At 36.3% G+C, this 14,817-nt stretch overlaps 1 protein-coding gene across 22 annotated transcripts in view; it reads right to left on the bottom strand.

The window, feature by feature from the left end:
* The window catches only part of PTK2 (protein tyrosine kinase 2), a 271,799-nt gene that overhangs the window by 105,069 nt on the left and 151,913 nt on the right, over window positions 1–14,817 (bottom strand). For all 22 annotated transcript variants that reach the window (XM_076004993.1, XM_076004982.1, XM_076004986.1 and 19 more), the window contains 2 exons: window positions 10,425–10,532; window positions 7,397–7,514 (listed from right to left, as the gene is read on the bottom strand). In XM_076004993.1, the coding sequence (XP_075861108.1) occupies window positions 7,397–7,514; window positions 10,425–10,532 (226 nt within the window). The remainder of the gene's footprint in view (window positions 1–7,396; window positions 7,515–10,424; window positions 10,533–14,817) is intronic.

Here is a 14,817-nt window from a genome sequence, read left to right as displayed (position 1 = left end):
TATTTTGGTATTTTGGCAATAACCCTTTAGAGAAAGTCAAATTATCCTAGGTTTTCATGGTTTTATTTTCAATATTCCTAACAAACATTTAGGTACAAATTGTTTAAAAAGTACTGACTAATCATAATAAAGCATTAACAGCGTACATTGGTAAAAGATTTCCTTCCCAGGAGACTAAAAGATGAAGGATTTCTTATGATGCAAAGGACCGAACATTTGCATTTTGATAAAACTCACTAATAACATCACAACCTGTGCTGGAGGCACAGAGAAACAACTGGAAAACAACTCCACGGGTAAGTGCCGCTGTCAGAGGAATTAACATGCTTACGGAAGACAAGGCCCCACAAAGGCTCTGGAGGGGTGACCTGAAGGAGCCCGGCACACAACGGTAGTTGCAAAGTGTGCCCGGTAGGCTACCAACAGTGTTCGGGGTGGCCCCCACTGAGCAGGACAGCTCATCCCTTTGGGCACAGTGGCTCATGCTAGTCATACTAGTCCAATCACAGTGAAGCTCAGGACTTCATTCAATAGTTGGAGGAGACACTCTCTCCACCAGCCCTTTTGTTAACTAGGAAGCACTTGGGAACTTCCCTGGTTTCAACTCTTTAATCTGAATTAATCTAACTGCCTTCTAATTGATCCTGTCTTCTAATCCATTTCTGTGCTAAACTATACTGGAATAATCTTTCCAAATTACAAATCCATCAAGTCATTCCCCTGCTTAAAATTTTAGTGTTTCTCAACAGCTTTTAGGGCAAAATTTAAATACCTCAGCTTAACCTGTAAAGCACTGTTTCATATCTGTCAGCACACAAACACTGCTCTGGTTTCTGTCTTGGAAGTGTGTGGTAAAGTGGCGTGAAGTGTGGGGAGGTACCACCCCCATTGCTCTGGTGCCTCCTAAGCAGCTCCTTGGTAACACCCCTGGTGTAGTTACTCCTGTTGTCCACAGTTCTACTAGCATTTGCCCTTGAATTCATTCCACCCCATCTACGCCCCCAAATCACTTTACCCTTGTTAAGGTCTCCAATGACATCCACCTTGCTAAATCTAGTAGTTCACTTACAGGTAGCATTTAACATAGCTAATCACTCCATCCTCCCAAGAACTTCCCTCCCTGGGCCTCCGGGGCTTTCTACTATAACTATTCTCTCTTGGTTTTTCTCTGCCCTCACAGGGCACCTCTTCTAGTTGTCTTTGCTGGATTTTCCTTATCGTCCTGGCCTGACAAACATTACACAACTCAGCGCTCACAGCTGATACCTCTTTACCTCACTTCCTTGGTAACCTCCTTCAGTCTCACAGCTTCATGCACACTGCACAGTCCCCAGAATGCACCTCGAGCCTCACCACCCCTGACCTGAACTTCTGTAACCAGCTGCCTGCCTGAGCTCTCCCTCAGAATGTCTGAAAGGCTTCCAGGACTTGCTGATGTTCAGAACTGAGTCTTGGTGGGTACATCTGCATACTTCCCATTGTTCGGATGGAAGTAGGAGTCACTACAAGGCCTCTCTGTTCCCTAGTCCATATCCAGTACAGCAAATGCAGGCTTTACCTTCATACTGTACCCAAAGCTCTCTTGTCACTACCTTAACTAGCACCCCGTGGGCCAACATCACCTGCCTACATCATGATAACACTCTCTGCTTCATCTGTACCCAGGTTGAACTACTACGGTCTGTTCTCAGCATAGCAGCCAGAGTACTTCTAGAACATAAACCAGATCACATCATTCTACTCTTCAAAACCCAGTGGATTCCCAGATCACTCAGAATAAAGTCAAAGCTCTTCCCATGTCTTTACAGCCTGACCCTCCATCTGCCCCCAGGTATTCTAGTGAATAGGATCCCTGCTGTTCTAGGCATACTCTCCCAACCATACTCTCCCAAGGCCTTAACAAAGATTAACCAGTTATCTTTGTAGGTTCTTTTTTCTACACCTTCAAATGCAACTCTCTCAGTGAGACCACCTGATCACCTTATTAAATGCTGTATCCTTTCCCTTCTTCCCTGTTTTATTTTTCTTGAAATAGCTGTTCACCATTTGATATATATTAATACTTTAGTGTTTGTCTTTTGTTTCATGTCTGTCTCCACCTACATGAAATTTCCATGCCTGCAGGACCTTGTCTCTCTTGTCCTCTGCTATATCCCCTACCCTAGAACTGTGCCTGGAAAATGGCAGGAGCTTAACAATGACATGCTAAAAGCACGAAGGGTTTGGCCTGGCCAACCAACCTTTCCAGTCTCATTCTACTGTTCCCTAATCCTATACTACTGCATACTGTACTTCTCTCTATAACATGTGACACATGCCTTGAAAGGTATTTTTCCTTCAGGTGGAAACATTATTCTTAAATCTTGCAAAGCTCAATTCAAGCACTATCTCCTTCAGGGAGCCTTTCTCGAATACTGCAGTTTGCTCTGGCTGGCTATCCCTCTGTTTCTGTTGCATCAATAGAGAACTTGCTGTGTATTATACTTCTGCACAGATTGCTTAGCCTGCCCAAGGTTAATGTAAGACTTAACCTGCCCAAAGGCATCCCTAACACCTAGCAGATTAGCTGACTCTAAGGAGACTCTTAGATCACGGTTTGGTAAATAAATAAATCAGACTGGGACCCAAGCTACCTTTTCTGAAAATCTATTTACCCATAAAACAGATAATACTACTTGATTTGCAGGGGTGGTTGTGAGGCTTAAATACCATAGTAAATAATCAACCCACTGCATCAATCTCAATAGGTCATAGGAATTGAATCTAAACTTCATCACTTGTTGACTTTCTGGACATACAAATTTCAATCAAAATATCCAAGTCACACTAGGAAGGCCAACTTTATAAGTGAAGAGGTCTGATGATTACTTTATTTGATGAAATACTACTACCACCCCCACCACCTTATTCATACCCAATACTATCAATTAATAACATAGCCTTTCAAATGACATGGTAGTGTGATTTCTAACTGCACTCTTTGTTGAAATTTCTATCTCCTCTGGGAGAAAAAGAAACCAGTTATTACATTTTTGGCCAACACAGACTTTCTAAGTAGATTGGCAGGCAATGAAAGTCACCTGTAACTATGATAAATAATCCAAAGATCCTAGGAGTAAGTTTTCCTTTTTTTATCATACCCCTAATTCAAAGCTCACTAAGAGTACATTTTTATAAAGAGAGTAACAGAATACTGACAAAATTAACAACAGACACCATCAGTTATAGTATCATAAAAAACAAAACAAAAAAAACCCCTAAGTACTCACTAACTAAAATGCCCAATTCTGGGAGCTAAATTTTTGAAAGAGTTTTGCTATATCACCCAGGCTAGAGTGCAGTGGCTATCCACAAGCATGATAATAGCAAACTACAGCCTTGAACTCCTGGGCTCAAGTGATGCTCCTCCCTCAGTCTCCTGAGTAGCTGGGACTACAGGTGCCTCTACCACACCCAGCTTCTGGTAGGTAATTTTTAATGCTCCTTTAAATTTATTAGTTTGTTAAATGAATAACTTACGGCTTCCCATGACATTCACGTGGTGTGTATCTTATTCCTCCTTTAAGAATAAGAACCTATCTTTTCATTACCCTACATTTCAATTTTGTTGGATTTTTAGAATTAAGATTTTTTAAAAACATTTTTTTCAAATCCCCATGTGTTCTTCCATTTAATTTTTGAATGAAAGCTTTTTCTATTGGTTTTTAATTATATAATTAATATATACTCATTGTTACAAATCTAAATCACAGAAGTATACAATATGAAAAAAGAAGTGAAGGCTTCTTCCTCTGCTTGAAATACATTTCCATTCTCCTTAGAAGTATTCATTGTCTTAAGTTGGGCACTTAATTTTCCATATTTTTATGCTTATAAACACACACATACACGTTTGGATATAACATACATACATTTACATTTAGGTTTTTAACACAAAAATAGAGCAATCTATTTTAAAAATTTTCTGTTTGTATTATTTTTTTTAGAGACAGGGTCTCACTATATTGCCCAGGCTGGTCTTGAACTCCTGGCCTCAAATGATCCTCCCACCTCAGCCTTCTGAATAGCTGCGACTAAAGGTGTGAGCCATTGTGGCCAGCATATCTCATTGTTTTTTAAACAGCTGCATAGTATTATATATCATATATACATGTTCCCTCATTTATTAATTTCCATTGTGTTTCTAATATTTGCGGTTCTGTAGGACTAATTTTTAGAAGGTGGACTAGTAGGCAGAGTACTTCTAAACTATCTTCTGAAAATGTATCAACTTATACTGAGTTTGACAGTACATTTTCCAATAGCCTTGCCAGGAGCTGTTATCAGGTTTTTTTTTTTAAATCAATCCAATAAATATAAAATGATATATATCAGTGTTTACTATTATATGTGTATTGGACACTTGTATGTCCATTCTTCTACAAGGTATGCATTTTTACATTGGTTGTCTTTTACTCAATGAGCTGGAACATTTGAAAAATAAGGGATTTTAATTATTTATTGTATGTGTCATAAGTATTTCCCCCTTAGTGCCATAGCTTTTAAAATATTTACCTTTTACTAAGAGACATGTTTTAATTATGTAATGAAATCTATCAGTTTTGTTCTTATATCTTCTGGGTTTTATGTCATGCTTTGAAGCATTCACCTCCTCCCCCATAATATATAGTATTTACTATCATTTTACATATAGAAAGCCTATTTAAGAGCAATTAAATTCTTACTCTATATTAAATTGCATAATTCTTTCCTCTGAGAATTTTACCATAGAATATTACTAAAATTGCAAAAATTGATTCTGAACTTACTTACAGATAAGGAATAGGTCAGATAAAACCCTGCAATAAGGACCAAAGTCATGCACTGACTCTGGTGGAATGTCCAGGACATTTGGCTTGTGGCTCTTATTATGCCCCCTCCAATAAACATCATCTTTAAAGCACTCTATAAATCCATAACAATAGGTGGATCAAAGAACTAATAAAGTGTATTGGGAACACACAGAGCTCACATGTAGAACTTATTGATCATTTATTACTGTCATGCTCTGTTATGCAATCACACATGTATACATTTCCTACCACTAAGCAGTTTATAATCTAGAGAAGACAGATGGGCACTTATATAGTTGTTATTTAAAATGTGTTTCCAAGAAAATACTACATTAGAATTGTAGAAACCTGTTTAACATTTATTTGAAAATTTAAAAAATCTCAATTAAAAAATGTAGATTTGCCTTATCCACATATATTTCTGACTACAACCCATTAAAAAAGTTTCACTTTAATATTATTTCATATTTATATTTAATAATATTTCAACTAGGCAGTATCTTCACCTTAGGGATCTATGATTGAATAGTAATGTAATATGTAAACATGCTATGATCCAGAATAAGATAATTATAAACTTTAATAATTCATTTTATAAGTATAAAATTGGTAACAACCAATGCCCTACCTAGCTTTTCATGACAAGCATTTTCCTTCATACTCTTTTCATATGAGCAAAGAGGTTAAAAAGCATCTCATTTCATGTTTTGATACCAAAATTTTTCTCTCTAGAGGAGTAAAAAAAGCTAATTAACAGTGAAATTAACACAGGAAGATGCTGAAACTTTAAACATGGAATGGCTTATTTTAATGCTTAACATCTGAATGTTATTTTTAATATGTATTAACATATTAATAGAAGACATTTTGGTAAATTAGGATGAAATTTAGAATATTATTTATTAAAAAGGAGATGGGAAATCTGTTACATTTAACATTTTTCCCCAAAGTACTATATTTATGTGAAGAAATTCTCCCAAAACATTTAATATTTGTTGAGATATATTCTCCCGTTTAAAGCATAAAGTGAAGAGGTTATAGCTGTTAACACTTTAAGAATAACTTCAGACATTTCTGAAAGTAACTTCATTACTTTTGAAAAAGTTCATTATTTTAGAAAAAACGTATGAATGGTCTTTATTGATGTGATCATTGTGGAAGAATACTTCTGCTTGATGAGCCACATCCTGGAATCCTACAGATTTACGTTTACTTGTGGACAGCTTTGGCTATTGTTTTCAGAACACATCCATCATCACCACCATTTAGACAAAGGGTCCAATGACTCCTCTGTTTAAAACACTTTTATCCGAACACACACGACCCGTGCCTTAAACTGCTCTGTAAACAGAGCACTTTGCTGCTGGGCAGGCTGGGCCCTCTGGTTTCCATACCCGGAGTCAGCAAGTCGCCATTTGCTTCCGTTGGGCTTTTCTTTACCTACTCTTCTGTTTAACACAATTCTGCTTACTTGGACACACACCACACAGTGCTTCAGGATGCTTTCCTCTACCATCATCTTAGTCACTGACATGAGTGCTGGAAGGTGTGGGCAATGACAAAACCCAGGTTTAGAGACCCCACCTGTCACAGTGCTAGCTGCTTTATGGTTACTGTTTGGGACCTGCCTAACAACAGAGTCAAGGTTAATACAATGTGTCCAGATTACACTACACTAGTAGCAGCAAGAGGAACAATAATATAATTAAAATCTTCGAACATCAAATGTGGCAGGTATAGTACCAAGCCTTTATATATACAAAGTCCTTTATCCTCCCAATACCATAGAATACAGGTACTGCTCTTTGTGTTTTATAGATAGAACCGAGGCACAGAAAAGTTAGTTTATAGATGGGTAGCACAGAGGACTTGTGATCTGAATTTATGAACTGATGCATTTCCAAAGCCCAGTCTTTTCCTGCTTCACTCTATGCTATTATACTGCTAGGAATATTTTCATTTAATTATTCCAGAAATCCAAATGCTCAAAAACATCCCTTCAAATACGCTTGCAAAAACTCTGCATTTTTGAAGTGATACAGCTATGCTTCTAGGATATTTATTCATGCTAATCTCTTATTTTTACTTTGAGCTTTATTGTTTACATATTTTTTTTTTGCTAATCTTTGACTTTTACTTCATGATTTAGAATTTATTTTGTTCTTTGAATGCTCTAAGCTTTTGAGATATATAAGAAAAAATAGAAGGAAAACTTTATTTAATGTTACAAGGGACCCTTTTTTGTCCAAACCCAGAATATAATCTCTAAAGTTTACTTTAAAATACTAATGGTAATACAGTTGGTAAGTAAAACCACAGTTATTGTAAATACAGTAGTTTTATTTAGGCTCTATTCAAACACGGCTCTTGGCCTATGGAAAGTGTGAACTGGATTGCTAACCTTAGAAAAACAAGAACTCAGATTATACTAGGCTGAATTATTCATTTGATCTTCACATTTACAGAACTACCTAAAAAAAGGATAACAAGCTGTTAGGGGTGAGCTTGTCTAACAATTCAGTAGGAATGCAACTGGGAATGTCCACACAGAAACAGAACCTCACCTTTCTGGGGTCTGATGATAAAAGACTGCGAGGCTCCGTTCACCAGGCGGCAGTACCCATCTATCAGGTCAGCCATATTCTCCGCAATGGTCAGGGATGGTGCCGTCACTGTCAGAGGCTAATCGGGAAAAGACCAAGAAAGAGACATTATTGTTCTTCCCAGTAAGCAAAGGGACAGCTGCGCTATGACATCAGACCTCTCTGTATACTTGAAAACAGAGAAGAGTGGGAGTGAAACAAGATTTGTCACAAGATTTGAGTGAAAAAGGAAGTTTGATATTTAAGGACATTATTTTTAGAATATGTGACAGAAGGCAAACTCAGATGAACATAGAAAAATCACTTTCTAGAACAAAAGGAGGTGAAAAAAATATTTTCCTTTAGAATGTTTGGCTCTACTGGCACATTCTAATTACTAGTAAGAGAAGAATTTAGATAATCAGTAAGTTTAAGTATGACTTGTTTTAGAAACTAATGTGAAGTTTTTATTAATTATTCATACTAATTTTTCTTGCATTACAGAAAATTAGTAAAATTTCATTATTTTTAGCACACACAGCATTTCTAAACCCAAAGGCTTAGAAATCACTCTTTTCAAGCTTTCAACATTATATAGTAATATTTGTTTAATCCTAAGAGTCAACAGACTTCCTAGAGCCTCAGATGTCACCAAACTCACAGAATCACAAGAAAGAACACTGAAGCATCTGCCTAAGTGAGGAGTATTGCAAATAAACCCATCCAGACGTGGCTGTAACAGACCAAATAATCCTGATATGCTGAACAGAAAAGTTCTAAATAATGTGCTTCATATGCAAGAAAAACTATGCGTTACTGGATTAAGATTCTTTTATATATGAATGTACTTTGTCTTTCAGAAAGGATCACATTATGTAATATTTGCCAAATGGTCATTTCTTGTGCCACTTCTTATTTTTACTCACTGTTGCCTATTGATTAAGAATATAGGTTTTGGATCCAGACTGTCTGGGTATGAATCCCAACTCTATTGATTACTATTACTGTGGCCAATATCTTACACTTTAGTTTCCTCAATTACAGAATGAAGTTAACCAAAGTGTATCAAAATACCTACTTTGCGTGGTTGTGAGAACAACACAGCTTCTCTTGTCTTTTGTGTAAATAAAAATGGGTAGAATGTACAAGGAAGTATCAGTTAATGCTGCTGTTATAATTATTATTACCCAGAGAATGTCATGTACAACACAATCTGGAAAATAACACAGCTCACAGGACACATACAGTCATGCACTGCATAATGACACTTCAGTCAATGATGGACCACCTAAGATGGTGGTCCCATAAGACTACAATGGAGCTAAAAATTCCTGTGGCCTAGTGATAGATCACAGTTGTCCTGACGTTGTAGTGTGACAAATCACTCAAATGTTGTGGTAATATTGGTGAAAACAAACCTACTATACTGCCAATTGTATAAAAGTATAGCCCATACAATTATATACAGTACATAATACTTGATAACAATAAACGATTGTTATTAGTTTATGTATTTACTATATTTTTTATCTTAATTTAGAGTGTAGTCTTCTACTTATTAAAAAAAAGTTAACTATAAAATACCCTCAAGCAGGTCCTTCAGGAGGTATTCCAGAAGAAGGCATTACTATCATAGGTGATGACAGCTCCATGCGTGTTACTGGACCCAAAGACCTTCCAGAGGGACAAGATGTGGAGATGAAAGATGGCAATAGGGACGGTCTGGCCCTTTTTATACCTAGGTTAATGTGTGTATTTGTGTCTTAGTTTCTACCAAAAAAGTTTAAAAAGTAAAAAATAAATAGAAAACTTTATTTTTTAATTTTTATTTATTTATTTTTTTAGAGATGGGCTCTCACTCTGTTCCCCAGGCTGGAGTGCAGTAGCATGATCATAGCTCACTACAACCTTGAACTCCTGGGCTCAAGTGATACTCCTATCTCAGCCTCCTGAGTAGCTGGGACTACAGGCATGTACCACTACACATGGCTAATTAAGAAATTACTTTTGTAGAGATGGGGTCTTGCCCAGACTGATCTTGCAACTCCTGGCCTCAGGCAATCCTCTTGCCCAGCCTCCTAAAGTGCTAGGATTACAGGTGTTAGCCATTGTGCTCAGCCTAAAACTTTTAAAAAAAAAAAAAGCTTACAGAGTAAGGATAAAAAGAAAATACTTTTGTACAGCTGTACAATGTATTTGTGTTCTAAGTATTATTACAAACGAGTCAAAAAGTTAAAAAAATTAAAAAATCATAAAGTAAAAGTGACAGTAAACTAAGGCTAATTTATTACTGAAGAAAGATTTTTTAAAATAAATTTAGTGTAGCCTAAATGTACACTGTTTAGAGTCTACAGTAGTGTACAGTAATGTCCTAGGCCTTCACGTTTACTCACCCCTTACTCACTGCCTCTCCTGAGGAGCTTCAAGTCCTATAAGCTCCACTTATACTAAGTGCCCTACGTAAGTGTACCAATATTTTATCCTTTATACCATATACATATACAAATACCATTGTGTTACAATTGCCTACAGTATTTAGTACATGTAGTAACATGTAGTACAGGTTTATAGCCTAGGAGCAACAGGCTATACTGTATAGCCTACGTGTGTGGTAGGCAGTACCACCTAGGTTTGCATAAGTGCACTCTGTGTGTTACCACAATGAAGAAATTGCCAAACTATGCATTTCTCTGAACATCTCCCTGTTAAGTGACACATTACTGTAAGTATAATCCCAAGAAACTGAATTCCCTGGTATTTCAGGATAATCTTAATCACTTTCACAAGTGATTAAGTTTTATTATCTTAAAACTCTTAAATGAGTTTTAACATCTCTTATTGCTATAGACATTTAATGATTGTTATTGGTAATGTAACCCTTAGTATATATGAGAAAGTTGTGATTCCAATGATCCATGAAAACTTCATTCTTATTCTAAAAAAAAAATCATTACTTTTAAAATACCACTGTTTCAGTTTTCCCTTAATGATGAGTGTAAGACTTCCTTACCTCAGGTGCACCTGCTATTTTCAGTTGCAGCATTCCTTTTCTGTCCTTGTCTTCACTGTTTGAATACTGAATGGTCTGCACTTGATTGAAGTCAGCTAGATGTGTGGGCTTTGGATAGGAAAGGTAAAAAATTTTTAGACCATGGATAAAAGACTCATTTCACTTATTCTATTAACTGTTCTGTGAAACCCTCATAGTCCTTGTAGACATCCTCCCTAAGACTGGAGGTCTTCCATGTAGCATCCCATGAAGTGGCCATGTAGCTATCCCCTGCACTTCACATTTGGGGACCTGTCTTTTCATCCAACTTATACGTGTGAGATCCACACATAATGAGGTGGATAAATAAAAGTAGTTATCAGAGAGAAAACAGAAGATAGAGGAAGGAAGGAAGTAGAAGCAATCCCTGACTTGACTCACTTGTTAGCCTGGGATGAACATTATGAAATTCTCAGAGTGAACATTCTGCTTCTATTCCCACAAAGAAAGAAATCCAGGCTCACTACCCACAAATCCTAAGCTAGAGTAAGTTTGTGAAACTTACTGAAGTTCTATAGTACATTGGGGCTAGAGAGACAGTAAGTATCCAAAGGATCCTTCCCATACAGACTGACCTCTTAGGACATGCCAAGAGAGGCTATGGTCATTTTCCTAGTAAAATAAACTTCTTTTTCTTCTTAAAAAGAAAAAATTGGGCTAGGCATGGTGTCTCACACCTGTAATCCCAACACTTTGGAAGGCCGAGGCAGAAAGATCACTTGAGGCCAGGAGCTCAAGACCAGCCTGAGCTACATGGCAAGACCTTATATCTACAAAAAAAAGAAAAATTAGCTAGGCATTGCGGCACGTGCCTGTAGTCCCAGCTATCTGGGAGGCTGAGGCAGGAGGATCACTGGAGCCCAGGAGTTTGAGGTTGCAGTGAGCTATGATGATACCATTGTACTCTACCCTGGGCAAAACAGAGAGACCACATCTCAAAAAAAAAAAAATAAATAAAAATACCACACATCTCATCTAATCTAACATCTCATCTAATGCTAAGCTTCTAGCATTTCATGACCATGATCACTTTGCACATGATGATTGCTACATATTTCTTCAAAACAATTAGCTTATGGTGGTGATGTATTGAAATATGGCCTTTGTTTTCTAATAAAAAAAGAATCACCTTTGTTTTCTGTAAAAAAAACCAAAACAAAACAATTAGCTAAGGTTAAGGATGCTCTCTTAGAATACCACAAAGTATCTCTTAGAATACCACAGCTCCTGTTATCCTGAGCAAGGCATTGGTTGGATGGTGGTGGTACACTGGTGGTAGACAGGAAACACTTGGTTGGAGTAGGTTGAAGGGAGAATGGTAAGAATTGCAGGGAGAGCAATTAGATAATCTGTCAAGAAGTTCTGCAATAAAGGAAAGATGGAAACATAAGGTATGGAACAAGGATGGAACAAGGATGAGGATATAGGATTAAGAGAGGATATTTTTAGGATGGGAGAAGTTATACATTTTTCTATGCTGACAGGAATGATCCAGTATGTTAGCAATGTTTGCTGATGCAGGAAAAACAGGAGAGAATTAAAGAATTACCATGAGCAGGTAAGATGGGATGGGAGCAGAGGGCTGGTCTTATTCAGGAATATAAAAATATACCCAAGAGCATGGCAGATGTATGGGAGCTTCTGGAGACTCTATCCTGATTGTTCCTATCCTGCTTTTCTTCTACTCTAAACAACTAATAACTCATGTCATATCTACAGAGATCCTTACAGCCTTGAGTAGAAAATAAACATTTTTTTCATGGAGCATTTATAATAATTAATCACATAGTTGGCCACAAAGAAGACCTTGACAAATCTGAATAGTTAACCATTACAAAATCATATTATCTGCTCATAAGCTAATATAAAATTGGCTTATGATATGCTTATTAAAAATAATAAAAAGACAAAAAGCCTAGAGCCTCTTGAAAATTAAGTAACATTCTCTTACATAATGCTATAATGAAAAAGAGAAAAATGAAATCTCAAACAAGTATACAGAAATACAATAAAAAGTAAATGGTAAGATATGATATGATATAAGCTGTACAAGAAGAAAATGGCCTCCAAATTTAAAACAGGATAAATTTTAAAGAAATGCTTAAAAGGACTAGTATAATACAAAGCCAAAAATAATCAAGATACTACAAAAAGGGAATTACTGAAAAATACTGAAATTAATGAAAATTAATAGAAGTGCTGTAATAAATCCCTAAGCTTGTCTTTTAAAAGACAAGTAGAATAGATAGATCCCTTTGCAAGTCTGAAAGCAGGCTCCAAACCAAACTAGTCAAGCTCAGGAATGAGACAGGATATAAAGACAAAGTGACTGAAAAGATTTTAAGAGAACTATGAGATGCAACTTTACTGCAGCAATACAAAAACGTAGAGAAGCAGATAATATGCTAACAACATATAAATTACCCAAACTGCCACAAATAGCGTGCAAAATATGAATAGATCTATTACTGTTGAAGGGATTAAAAGGATCATTAAAAACAAGAGTAACACCTACCACAGAAAAGACACCTTGTCATTACATAGATCAATTCTATCTAAGTTTTATTTATTATTATTATTATTTTTTTGAGACAAGAGTCTATCTGTGTTGCCCTGGCTAGACTGCAGGGGTGTCATCATAGCTCACTGCAACCTCAAACTCCTTGGCTTAAGCGATCCTCCTGCCTCTGCCTCCCAAGTAGCTGGGACTATGGGCACATGCCACCATACCTGGCTAAATTTTTCTAGAAAAAATTTATAAATTAAAAAAAAAATATATATATATATATATATATATATATGGAAATACAAGCATAGTCTGTGAATGGACCCAAAGTCACAAAGCTAGCATGTGAGTGACTCAAGATGGTGGTGACCTTGGCCATGTACTCCAGAGCCTGCTCTCTTAAGCACACTAAACCCCACCTTTATTCTTCCCTCCTGAGAAGTGGATAGATTTCCATCTTATGCCATAAGTGAAATTCCAGATGGATTAAAGACATACAGGTAAAAGGCAAGAAAAGTCTTGTAAGAAAATATATGAGACTGCAAATATAATTTAAGGGTTAGGACTAAAAAATTCACAAGTAATAAAAGGTAAGATGAATAATGTCACAGTTTTTTGAAGAGGCTGGCACCAATACTCTCACCATCAAAGTATGTAAGGTCTAGCTGCTCTACTTTCTTGCCAATGCTTGGTACTACACACATCTTTTTCCTATTAGCCATTCTAGTATATGTACCAGTATCACACTGCATCCCCCTGTTGAGTATGAGGCTGAACATCTTTCCATTTATTTATTGGCCATTTTGGTATCCTCCATTGAGTTGTCTGTCCTTTTCTTAATGATTTATTATTATCCTTTATTCTGCATTAAGAGTCTATTTTCATAATATTTATTGCAAATACTTGGTTTCCCTTTCTATTATCTTAAAAAAAAGTTTTTGATTTCAATGTAGTCCAATTTATCAAAATTTTCGTTTAGAGTTAGCACTTTTTACATCCTGTTTAAAGAATCTCTGCCTACTCCAAAGTTATAAAAATATTCTCCTACATTTGAGAACTTTTATCATTTTTACCTTTCATGTGTAGATATAACTCCACCTGGAAGTGATTTTTGTCATGGTGTGTGATAAGGCTCAAAATTCATTTTGTTTTCTTCTGTGACTATCCAGCTGACCCAGCACCATTTATTAAAAATTTAATCAATGATGACAAAAGTCAGGATATCGGCCATCCTCAGGATGCCGGACTAGTAAGACTAGTCTGTCTCAAGTCAACAGCCAACATGTGATTTAGGAAAAAATTGTAATAATGGTTAAGGAAAACACACTGACTTCCTTGATGTGTAGAGAGATTTACAAATTGATAAGGACAGATGTGCTGATTAAATAGGCAAAATATATGATATGAGCAGTTATTATAATTCACAGGTGGGAAGAGAAACAGGATGTAAAAATATGTTTAAATTCACTAGATGCCTGCTTTACATCAAATCGAACAAAAAGAGTAATGGGGATCACTTTGTACCTATTAAAATGAAAAAATTAAAGAATTATTAAAACTACTGCTATCAAATGAGTGGGAAAATAGTACTTTCATACACTGCTGATAAAATATGAAGCTTCTTAGCCTTTCTGAAAAGAAATCTGGCACCTTCTTTTAAAATTATCACTATGTGAATGGATTCTGCAGTTTGATATTTGGAAGTCTCTTCTGTAAGTAGAAAAAGCACATAGATACATGTAAAACAATATTTATTATGTCACTCTCTAGGGGTAGAAATCTGAAAGCAAAGTACATGTCCTCTACATGGCCCTATCTGGCCCCCAGAGAGAGAAGGGAAAGAGCCAG

This window comes from Microcebus murinus, chromosome 7 (assembly GCF_040939455.1).
Source record: "Microcebus murinus isolate Inina chromosome 7, M.murinus_Inina_mat1.0, whole genome shotgun sequence".
NCBI lineage: Eukaryota > Metazoa > Chordata > Mammalia > Primates > Cheirogaleidae > Microcebus > Microcebus murinus.
The sequence above is the reverse complement of the archived record's forward strand: the minus strand, read 5'-3'. Positions and strand labels throughout refer to the sequence as shown.